This window comes from Terrapene carolina, unplaced genomic scaffold (assembly GCF_002925995.2).
Source record: "Terrapene carolina triunguis isolate 2854851 unplaced genomic scaffold, T_m_triunguis-2.0 Scaffold33715, whole genome shotgun sequence".
NCBI lineage: Eukaryota > Metazoa > Chordata > Testudines > Emydidae > Terrapene > Terrapene triunguis.
The window spans coordinates 110,270-122,918 of NW_020698066.1; the positions used below are offsets into that span (position 1 = coordinate 110,270).

A 12,649-nucleotide genomic window follows, 5' to 3' on the forward strand; every position below is an offset into this window, starting at 1 on the left:
AATTGAGCAATATGGTATGTCCTAGTGCCTTGCAACACTGTGTGAATTCATGGTAAATACACTTTTTTTTTCCTGCAGTTTATGCCAGGAATCAGTCACTTTTTTTTATTTAATAGTGTAACTCCACACCACATAGTTTCGTTGAAAAAGAACATTGGGGATGATTCCTCTTCAGACCTGCAAAGAAAATGTTTAATATGTGTTTTATTCTGCTTATTTCAGAGTTGAATTCAGTTCTCTTTATTTAAATAAATAAATAAATCTTTTCGTTCGATGTTCACCACTAAATCTACCCTCTGGTTCTCGTAGCCGGACAGTTATATGAACTTGCTGATTCTGGCGCTGTAGTGAAAAGTCTCCAGAGGTCATTCATTGATTCTGCAAAGTGGAAATAAATGTGTACAATGACATGGAAGGAAAGTTTGCTGGCAAAAATCAGATAACTTAAAAAAGCAGCTTTTCCATTAAGTGTATTCTTGTTTAGGCTAATAACTTTCCAAAAGCCATTGCAGCAGCTCATACATTTCTGCTGAAGCACCCAAATGACGAGATGATGCAGAGGAATATGGCTTATTACAAGAGCATGCCTGATGCCGAGGAACATATTAAAGACTTGGAGACAAAGCCATATGAGGTAAGTTCTCTACCTGCAGTCTGCTCTCCTTGAATACCTCCATTGACTTTCTCTCTCAATGCATTAGATTCAAGGTTCTCATTCTTCTTATAATCTTGCTCTGAACTCTATCCCTATTTTCCATCCCATTCCTTCTCAGCTTCTCAATCACCTGTTTGCTACCTTCTGTTTCTCACATCCTGTTACATTACCCTTTGTGCTTGGGGCAGTCTCCTTTTTTCCATCTGCCAACAATCTTCTCTCTCCTCTGTCAAATCCCTTCTTAAAACTCATCTCAAGATCGCTCTCTTGTACCCTCTCCTCATTACAGTAAATATAGCTACAACACTAGCACACTGATTTGAAAGCTTACTCCTTTTGACCTGGAACTTTATGCCTGTAGGTATGTCATCCAGCTAGTTTATAGTAAACGATGAAGTCAAAGCAGCCTTTATATAATAGTGTCCAAGCTGAGGGCCAGATCCTGCTAAGATTTAACCACCATTTAATTTTGTGCATGCGAGTAATGAAATCAACAGGACTAGGCAAGTATGCAAAGTTATTCAGGTATGTAAGTGCAGGATCAAGGCCTAAAACAACTAGGAAATACATCTACGCTGCAAAGAAAACCCACAGCACCGAGTCTCAGAGCCGAGGTCAATTGATTTGGGCATGGGTTGCGGGCCTAAAAACAGCAGTGTAGATGGTCCCGCTTGGGCTGAAGCTGGGGCTCCAAGACCCTCCCCCCCTTTCCAGGTTTCAGAGTCCAAGTTCCAGCCCAAGCAGGAACTCCATACTGATGTTTTTAGCCCTGAAGCCTGAGCCCTGCAAGTAGGAGTCAGTTGACCTGGGCTCTGAGACACAGTGACGCAGGTTTTTCTTTGCAGTGTAGACATATCCTAGAACTCTCATTAGGTCATTTGGACCTTGTTGAAAAAATATATTTTTAAAATTTGATTGTGGCTCAGGGTCACACTGAAATCTCTCTTCCACAAACTTGTCTATCAGCTATCTGAAATAGGATCATGTCCCCCACTCTCTAGTAAATACCTTGAAATCTCTCTTGATTATCTAAATTTACTTACTTATTCCCACGTGATACTTAAGTAAATGAGGTTGTATTAAGATTGAGAAATAAATGGCATTCATTGTATTTGAATCCCCATAATTCAACATTTTATTTTTATTCACTGGAGCCCATAGTGCCACTACTTTTTCCACAGATTAAAAACTGCTGCTTCTCACTCCTGCTTGTTTTTCAGACTCTCTTTGTCAGGGCTGTGAGGGCATACAATGGGGATAACTGGAGGACCTCCATCTCTGATATGGAGCTGGCACTTCCCGATTTCTTCAAAGCCTATGATGACTGCCTTGCAGCCTGTGAAGGCTCCCGGGAGATCAAAGATTTTAAAGATTTTTATCTTTCAGTAGCAGGTTGGTGTTCGGCAGCACCTTAGCTCTAGGACAGGGATGGGCAAACTTTTTGGCCCAAGGGCCACATCTGGGAATAGAAATTGTATGGCAGGCCATGAATACTCACAAAATTGGGGTTGGGGTGCAGGAGGGGGTGAGGGCTCTGGCTGGGGCCAGAAATGAGTTCAGGATGTGGGAGGGGGCTCCAGGCTGGGGCAGGTGGGGTGCGGGCTCTGGGGTGGGATTGGGGATGAGGGGTTTGGGGTGCAGGAGAGTGCTCTGGGCTGGGATCAAGGGATTTAGAAGGCAGGAGGGGACCAGGGCTGGGGCAGGGAGTTGGGGCGTGGGGGGAGGCTCAGAGTTGCAGGCTCTGGGCTACACTTACCTCAAGCGGCTCCCGGAAGCAGCGGCATGTCACTTTAGGTTATTTCCAACCCCAATGGGTTCGTTACTTACCTCAGGTCAATGGATACTCTGGATCTCACACCAAAGACAACACCAACAGCCAATTTCTCTAGTAAACTAACTAAAGATTTATTAGCTATGGAAAAGAAATTAGAGTTATTGAGAGGTTAAAGCAGATAAAATACATTAATAGGTGAATCCAAGTTTGTAAATTCAAAGTGATAGCAGAGATGTAGTAATCTGCTAATTTTCTATACGTCTCTCAGGCTTACCCAAAATAACTTTGGGTAAGCCTGAGAATCTCTGTCCAGTCATTCAGTATTCCACCCTGTCAGAATCCATCAGTCCAGAGATACAGTATCATTCCCTCAAACCAGTATTTATAGATCCTCCTCACAGAAGACCATCTGAACAGTTCTTCACCCAAATGGGTTTTGATGAGTAGCAATTGCAGATTGAGCCTGTGAATTTCCATTATTCAAAGCAAGGGTCATTGTGTTCAAGTCAGCATTCTATTTCCTGGCATTCACAAGTAATTTAGTTAGGCTATGTCTATACTACGGACCTGACAGCAGCACAGCTGTACCGCTAAAGCAATGCCACTGTAAGGTCTCCCATGTAGCCGCTCTTTAATTAAACCACCCCCAATGAGTGGCATTAACTATGTTGGCAGGAGAGCCTCTCCTGCTAACATTAGTGCTGTCCACACCAGCACTTTTGTCAGTGAAATTTATGTTGGTCAGGGGTGTATTTTTCCCCACCCCGATTGACAAAACTTTTAAGTGTAGACAAAGCCATACCGTGATATAATAATGCCGTTGCCTGCCATTATATTATAATAGGGATAGATAAGTGAAACAATACAAGTGTCTATCATTCATTAGCATTCATGAAGTTCTAACACCTGAATACACACACACTTTAATCCGGGGTTATTTAATTACAGGGGCATACATAATGTAATGCCTCAACCGGTTTATAGATAAGTGAAGACAATGCCATTAACATTCCCTTTCAACTCAGCTAACAAGTGAATTGGCCTTTGGCTCTGATTTGAGCTGGCAACCTACTAGACAGCATCACAGCCTCAAAATTTGACCTGGCAAATTTCTCCTCTCCAGCCTGTATTGTGAATCTCTGTTGCATGCTCTGCAGTAGAGATATGCACTGTGGTTTGAGGAGGAATATTTTTCCTTATATAACTTTTAAAAAAATTTAAATGCTGCATCGCAAAGGATATAATTAGAAAAGCCACAGTTTTTGTGTTATCAAAATGGCATGTGTAAGTTTTCCTTGCTCCTCAGTAACAATGACAATAAGTATCATCCCCAGAGCTATGTCAACCTCAGTAAAGGGGTTGCAGAGACGCTTCTTTCCAAAGGTAGGTGTCTGGTAACACAGCACTAGAAATGCAGCAGAATTTCTAAATTGCCTAAAGGACGGCTAGCTTGACCTTGTATCCTGAAATGTCTCAGCACCACCAGTGAAGATAACTTTTTTTTAAATTGAATTATAATTGACTGCAAGTATGGGGAAATGGGTTCCTAATTTTATTAGTAACACTTTTATATTTGAGGGTCCTGAATTATGGATAATACTTGTATACAGATATCAGTCCCAGAAATACTTTTGCTGTTTGCCTCATGTCATTTAGATAAGACATAACACCAAATTGCTAATTGCTGCGTTCAGAGATTCCATATCTTTTGTGAAAGTAGGAGTGATAAGCCCTGATGTCCTAAACAATTTCCGATTGGGTAATTACGTTCTGCCTTCCCATGCTCACCCTGCATTTTCAATGGATACAGTAGTCTTCACTTCTAGGAGGAAAGGGGGCTTAGTAGATAGAGAAAAGGAATGGAGGGGCTGAGTTCTTGATCTTTTACTGTCTCTGTTGATGACTCAGTGCATTACCTGTCAGTTCCATTTTGTTGACAAAGGAACTGAAGCGCCAATATCTACTTTACCTGGGTGTTGAGTTTTAAAGAGTTATTAATGTTCAGGACTTTGAGATCCTTTAAAAGGCCTGTAAGAAGTATATCTCAAAATTATTTATTACTTCTGGTTCTAGCCTGTTTTGAGCTGTTGGGTGGTTTGTAAATGAGTTTGTGAACTTGAATTTAGGATCTTATAGGATGAAAGACATTCTGTGAATAAGTTATATTTGCATCTATTTTTTTGAGACCAAATACCGGAGAAAGGCAAAAAGCTACAATCTGTAAGATTGTTTTAGAATACCTTTTACCTTTCTCCTTGGCACGACAATATCCAGTAGTATCAGCTTTTATTTTGTGACAAAACAATTAAATAAGACTGCAAAGGTATCAACTACTTAAAAAAAATCTCTATTAAGGTCACAGGTAGAAATACAGCAGTACTCCATTTCAATCATTTAATAGATAGAAATATCACTGTATATAAAATGTGTCAACAAAGGCTGCCTTTAGGTGTCTGTAAAACATAACATAGCTGTTTACTGTGACTGAAACTTTTGGTCTGAAGTCACTGGGGCCTGATTTCCAGAAGTGCTGAGCATTAACACTTCTCATTGACTTCAGCTGGAATTGTGAGGGCTAAGGATCTCTGAACATCAGGCAGGACCTTGGTGCCTACGACCCAGGGGAGCAGTATGGAGCCATAGTGTATAGGGGAGCTGGCTGCAGGAGTAGTTCTGAAACAGCTAACTGTGTTCTATCCAGTTCTATCTCTGTTTTCCTTTAGATCACTACATTGAAGTCCTTGAATGCAAACTGCAGTGTGAAATCAACCTGACGCCGGTCATAGGAGGCTTTGTTGTGGAGAAGTTTGTGGCAACCATGTACCATTACTTACAGTTTGCCTATTATAAATGTAAGTAGTGTGTTGTGTTTTTTAAATAAGCTTGGGATGGTGCTGGCAAGCCTCCTTCAGTGCCCTTCACCTCTAGTGACAATGGTTTAGAATATTTTATTTATAGCATCTTGAAATTGCAGTTAATCTATTTTGGACCTAAAAGTCTGAGATGTCTAGTTTCCTTTCTCTCTGGGCATGTGTAAGTGCTGTTGATATCTATGGGAGACAAACATATGTGAGGAGAGGTGAATAGCCCCCATATGAAAGTGATATGGGACAAAAGCATTTTATGGCCTGATCCTGCCAAGTGCTGAGCCCCCCTCAACTGCCACTGAAGTGACAGAAGTTGTAGGAGGTGCTTGGCTGTTAATGGTCTCTAATCAGGTTTCTATTAGAGAAATGAAGACTTGCATCTTAGACAATTACAGAATAAGCGTGATTTTATTTGTCACATTCTGCTGCATTCCTTTATCTCCTGTTGGTACAATCTACTGGTCCTTCTCAGCACTTGTCTCCACTAGGGACCTTTTTTGTTATACAAGGACGTCCAACTGTTTCAGCTAGGAAGAAGAGAAATTATGACCTAGAGGCAGTGCATCAAATATAATGCAAACCATTGAAAATTAATTTTACAAGTAGTATTTTTTCCGTCACAAAGGACTGCAAACTGTTTCATACATTTGTTTCTTTTCATAGTAGGACCTCATTCATCTGACTAGAACTGGGGACATGCATAAAGAGGGAACCTATTATTGCAAACTCTCTCAGGAGTGATAATTCTTATAAAGGGGTTTTGGCAACCGAGGTATTCATAGGGTGTACTTGGTATGGGAACTGCTGATATGGCTACAGTTGTGTATGGAAGCTTCCTTGCAGACTTTCTATGATATTTTTTCATTTGTCTTTGGCTGGCTCTGTGAACACCCCTCAGTTATTAAAGTGCAGTTGTACTCTTAAAAGTGACTTTGTAAACATTGCCCCTGCTTTCTCAGCAGATCTGCTTCTTGCATGTATTCAGAATCACATCTGCTGACTGCAGTGATTAGAAGAATTTTCCCTGCTTTTTTCCCTAAACTTTTTAAACTTCTGCAGAGACAATACAGCTGAGAGACAGAGCTAGGTTCTGTTCCTTGTTCAGAAAATAATTGTTTACTAATTTCCAATCAATTACACCTTTGCAGCCCTCTGAAGGCAGGTGTAACAAAAGTCTAATTTGACCAGCTGAACTTTTATTGCTGTGGATATGTGAAAAGGTGTAGAAGGGTTGACTTACTGTGCACCCGTTCATGGCTGAACGTGGCACAGCAGACACCACCTCTAGCGCTTATTGCCGACAGCCACTCTGGCCTTGTAGTAGTCTACCTCTTCTTGTGACAGCCCTCCGGCCAGGTTATGCTTTAGTTCCACCATTTTCAGAGTAACAAACAAAGTCCAATGGAAAAAGTCTAGCATCCTTACAAAAGGGCTTTGCCCCCAATGGGCCCCTGTAGTCCTCACCACCCTTCTCTTGGGGTGGTCAGGGGCCTCTCATTACCCTCCCCAGAAGCTAGTAGAGGAACCCAGGCCTTCCCACTACACTGAGTTTCATTCCAGGGACGCTGTAACCAGCAACCAAGGTCTGCTCTATCAGATTCCTTGCTGCTGCCTCATTGGACTTCTTCCTGCCATAGCCTGTCAGCAGGCTTCTCCACATTTACCCTTCTCTCAGGGCCAGGACTCTCTCCCACCCCAGAATCCCCCAACAAAATCCCCAAGCTAAGAGTACCAACTTAAACCAACTTCTGCCCTCTTCAGGTGTGACTTTCCATCCCTCTTTGCTCCTCAGTGGGATACCTTGCAGGGCTCTCTGTGAAAGTTCAGATCTTGCCTTATTATCAGGCCTCTTCACCAGAGCGTATGCCAGCCCGATGTCTGCTATGTATTTTTCCTGGCCTCTTGCTAGACTTTGCTACTCAGGAGAGAAGGTGCTGGGCCAACTCTTCCCTTGGCCTTCATCTGTGATCTTGCTGATCTCTCCATTTTCTAATACCAAGAAAAGGATGACAGTCTCCTTATAAAATGTGCTTCCTCTCTTTATAGTCACCGTGACTAGCTCCTTCCCCAGCTGAGCTTCATCTTTAATTAAGCCAGGCCCATCTTCAGGTGCAACCAGGTAGTATAATTGGCTTCTCAGGCCCACATTAATCCATTCCTTATCTGTATGGGGGTACATACCCCATGGCAAAAGGAAAGACTCTGGCTTGACTTTCCAAGACCACATTGAGGTTGAAGGGCTGGCAGTTAGAAGGAACACATTTGATAAGAAGATCACTGAGAATTTTAGTCTCTTTTTAGGTGTAGACCTGCATTTTAAGAGCCAAATTCTGCCTTTGGATGCATGCCTAGCTCCTGCTGACTCCTATCAGAGGGTAAAATTCAGTCTTGGGTTGGGGTCTTTTGTGCCTCTTGTGTGTGCTATTTGATTATCCACCTCCCTGTTTGCTTTTCCCTCACTCTCTTAACTCAGTTTTACCATAAAAAATGTCACAGAATGGGGGAAGATGACCGAACTGGGCCAATACTGCCCTGGTTGTTGGAATGCAAGGAAGAGTTTTTGGTTATGTTTTTTGTTTTTTATAAGATTATCTCTTGCATTTTTATGGTGAGAGAATTGCAGATCTTTCAAACAATCTCCACAGTTAAGAAGTGGGCTCTTTGGAGCATGTCTGGCATATTGTCACCTTATGAAATAACCTCTGAGTAGTACACATCATTCATCCTGTTACTTGAGCAAAGTTGTAGCCAGGTAATGTTCTGTCCAAGCTTTTCAGTGTAGGCCAGGATGGGGATTTTTTTTTTGTTTTTGTTTTTTAAGTATGTCCTTGCTGGGGGGTTTATTTATTTTATACAGTTAAGAGGGAAGAATTTAGGAGGAATACTGCGCCTGTTGTCACCTGAATTTCCTGAGTTTGGATAGTAAAGGGAAATGTGGGCTGTTGCTCATTTACCTTCTCTGCAGGCTTATGTTTGTTTTATTAATTCAGTGAATGACATGAAGAATGCAGCCCCTTGTGTTGCTAGCTACATGCTCTTCGACCAGAAAGATGAAGTGATGAAACAGAACATGGTCTACTATCAATACCATAAAGACAAATGGGGACTCACAGAGGAAGATTTCCAACCCAGGCCAGTAAGTTGAGTGGGTAAATTGCTTGCAAGATGTCCCCTAATATTACCCCTGAATCCAACAGCGTGGAAGTTATGGCAGAGAAGGATTGTTTAAAGGTTTTTTTGTCAAACACAATTCACTTACTAGAATTGGAGAGTTGTGGAAAATATCTGTATAGTGTGTTGTCCTACATGTGTAGAGAAGGGATTTTACAATTCTTCCCTCTCTGCTGGAGTATGCTGATGCACACATTAATTCCCTGAGATATCAAACATGCCTGTTTACCACCTTATCTACACTTGTTTATTTTATCTGCCTGCAAGGGCTACCTAATTAATTTTAATTAATGGAGATCCTATGAACTGGAAGGGACCTTGAAAGGTCATTGAGTCCAGCCCCCTGCCTTCACTAGCAGGACCAAGTACTGATTTTGCCCCAGATCCCCAAGTGGCCCCCTCAAGGATTGAACTCACAACCCTGGGTTTAGCAGGCCAATGCTCAAACCACTGAGCTATCCCTCACCCCTTAACCAGTCACTGAAGTCTGGAAGTCTCTAGATCTTAGTGGCACCACAATAGCATTGGGACTCTTGTTGGTCACTTACTGTTTGTCAACAGATCACTCCCAGGTCATGAAGGCTGCCTGGTTTTTTTCTAAGTTCTGTAAGCACTGGAATGTAGCTATGTTTGATAACCATATTTACACCATTTTCCACAAACGATTTCAGAACACATTTGGTTGCTGTGGACAGGAACAACCACATTAAAAAGGTTTTTGAGAAAGCAGTTTTCTAGCCAGGATGGCTGGGATATACCTATGCTGTATTACACCTAGCCACCTAACCTAGAATGCCTTCTGAAAAACCTTTTAACATGGCTTTCTTCCAAACAGGCCGGCCAAGCCATGTTATAAACCAGTTTAGCAAGGAACCAAGATAAAGTGCGGCTATACTTTGAAAAGTGACTCTGTAAAAATGGTATAATGGGGCTCTGTGTTGTTAGCTTCAGCTTGACTTCCAGATCCAATGTTCCAAGTTTACAAGTGAAAAAAAACTTTTTTTTTCCTCTTTTTTACTTGTAAACTGCTTGCTCTGCAAACTCAGCCTGGGAACCAAGAATGAAGCTTGGTTCTTTCTCGTGCCTTCTTGCCAGTACTATGGTTCTGCAGGCAAAATATGTCATTAGTGACACATGCACAACCCCATCAGCTTCAGTGGGTTTGCACATGTGTAACTGACTGGAATTTAGTTAACATTTCTGTTGATGATGGATGATCCAGAATAGAATCTGGCTCACACTCACTTAGGGTCTGTCTTCATTGCACAGTTAATTTGGGTTAGCCTAGCTGAAGTGAGAGCAGCCACACTGTGAAATAACACTCAAGATGCTGTATCCACACTGGGGCCGCACTCATTCATGTGCGGCACCTAGACGTGTAGGTGCATGTCATATGATTCTTAATACTGCAATAACCTGAACCGCTCCGTGAATTGTAGGAGAATTTGTCTGTCCTTTCTGGGCACTTAGGGGAGAATTGTGGGAAGGCATTGGAGGACAAGCAGCATTCAAATGACACTAGCCTGAATCCACACTGTAGAGTGATCATGTTAGTAGCTGACAAGTTGTGTTCACTTGAACTTTGAGCCTATATCCCCTCTCAGGTCAACAAACTCAAGTTAAAAGCACGACTACTCGAGTTTAAGGGTTTTGTGTGTGGATGAGACTTGAATTGGAGCAACACACGAGTTATTCTTTGACTTAACTTTGTAGTTAAGACAAGCCCTGAACTGTGCTGGCTTTGCAGGGCTAACAGGAGCAAAATGCAGTAAAATCTCATTGTCTCGACAGCCAGCAGATATGAGTCTGAGCTCACACAGGGAACAGATCTGGTGTGTGAGACGGTGCCATTTTTATGTAGTCCCCTTTCAAAGTAGAAGTGAACTTCAACATTGGTCTTCAACATGGCTGCGAGATCCATAGGGAGTGACTTATGTAATGGCCATAAATGTAAAATTTCTAAGAAATTAGCCACCTGCAAATACATTTGGGATGTGGAATGCAGAGAAAGAAGCACAGACACCCATACTTTGACACTGTAGGATTCATTGACTACTTTCCAGGAGCTAAAGCCTGCATCACCTGTATGTTTATGTACTATTTTAAATGCATACAACTACATTGTGCTTATACTTTGATCCTCCAAAAATGATTAGAAATTGCTTGTTGTTTGAGTTGCCCAGCAGAAAATCCCACAGTTGACCTGCTTTGCATTCCCCTAGCAGTTACACAGGGTTAAGTTGGCCAGGGGCTGCATTTTAACCGTACGCTATGCTTTGGACACCCTTGTGAAAGAGGAGGAGTCCTTTCTCCTGTTACCCTCCCCGAAAGAGTTATATGGGACAAACATTGCAGATGGTGGTAATACCAACAAACATAGCAACTGTTTACTATAAGATAAATTGTGATGTTCAGCCACCACTCTGGGTAGAGGGCAATGCACTATATCTCAACATGCATAGGCACAGGAACTAGGGGTGCGGCAGGTGCTGCAGCACCCCCAGGTTTCACCGTGAAAAGTTTACTGGTGCTGTCAGAACAAAGCTAGCATTATTTAAAAAAACAAAACAAAAAACAGGAGTACTTGTGGCACCTTAGAGACTAACACATTTATTTGAGCATAACCTCTCAAAAACCAGTAGGAGAACACTTCAACCTCTCTGGTCACTCAGTTAGAGACTTAAAGGTGGCAATTTTGCAACAGAAAAGCTTCAAAAACAGACTCCAATGAGAAACTGCTGAACTGAAACTCTATGCAAACTAGATACTATTAATTTAGGCTTGAATAGAGACTGGGAATGGCTGAGTCATTACACAGATTGAATGTATTTCCCCATGTTAAGTATCCTCACATCTCTTGTCAACTGTCTGAAATGGGCCATCTTGATTATCACTACAAAAGTTTTTTTTTTCTCCTGTTGATTATAGCTCATCTTACTTAATTAGCCTCCTAGAGTTGATATGACTACTTCCACCTTTTCATGTTCTGTATGTATATATATCTCCTTACTATATGTTCCATTCTATGCATCTGAAGAAGTGGGCGGTAGCCCACGAAAGCTTATGCTCAAATAAATTTGTTAGTCTCTAAGGTGCCACAAGTATTCCTGTTCTTTTTGCGAATACAGACTAACACGGCTGCTACTCTGAAATCTAGCATTATTTTGTGATTCTTGAGAATCCCAGCTATAATGTGCTGCACCCGTGTGGTATGAGCGGGAATTGTGCTTTTTCACATTGCTTTTGAACACACATGGTTTGCAGCTTCATTAGCTGGCTTTCAGCACACCCACTATAAAAAGTGCTCCAGAGCCACTGTCAGCATGCATCTCACTCCATGGCTGGCCAACTCCATAGAATGGTGTGGAAGGAGACCTGGGCTCCATCAAGCACACTAACCACTCACTTTGTGCCTCTTCATGAACACATACACTAAGGCCAGGTATGGTTTGACCCTATAGCTGCGTACTTTGGGATCTCGTTCATTTAGTCTCAAACTGGCTAATTTTTAAGACATCAAGAAGATTCAAAAGGATGACACAATTGGAAGGATTCACTGAAAATATTAGATATTCTGCTTAGCGTATTTGTTTATTCGTTACTTCCATCTTCCTTTCGCAAATATGAGGCAGTCTTGAAATTGACCCAGAATAGTGCTGAGTTTGGAACTGGGTTTGCTAGAATAGTCACAGGTGATATCTGATGCCTTGGGAGAAATTCAGAAATGTGTTCACAATGTCTTATTGGCCTAAAAAATAATCTGGAAATTTTGTTGTTGTTCTGATAGGAAGCAGTTCGATATTATAACATAACCACACTTCAGACGGAAATGTATGAATTTGCAAAGCAGCATATAATGGATGATGATGAGGTGAGTTTTTGAGAGCTGAGGGTATAGTAATATATACCACTAGTGACACTAAAATAAATGTGATATGTGACATATTTATAAGGTATCATAAATATAATCCTGTGGCATGTATAGAATATGACAAAATGCTCTTTTGTAAAGAAAATAATTATCTAGATTATCACAGTGTTCTTTGATAAGTGAAAATAGAAAAAAACCCAGAAAATCTAGTGTATATATGTGCCTTTTTAAATAATATGGGACAGTAGCACTGTTGACACAAATGTAGAAGTTATATGTGTTCAGCAAACAAAAATGACTTTATAAGATCG

The 12,649-nt window shown here is 41.4% G+C and overlaps 1 protein-coding gene across 1 annotated transcript; it reads left to right on the forward strand.

The window, feature by feature from the left end:
- Positions 1-488: 488 nt before the first annotated feature.
- On the forward strand, positions 489-10,131 carry LOC112118706 (cartilage-associated protein). The gene is made up of 5 exons (XM_029914214.1): positions 489-634; positions 1,876-2,047; positions 5,153-5,281; positions 8,287-8,432; positions 10,072-10,131. Exons 1-5 carry the CDS (start codon positions 551-553, stop codon positions 10,129-10,131), a joined length of 591 nt encoding a protein of 196 aa, XP_029770074.1. The 5' UTR covers positions 489-550.
- Positions 10,132-12,649: the final 2,518 nt, after the last annotated feature.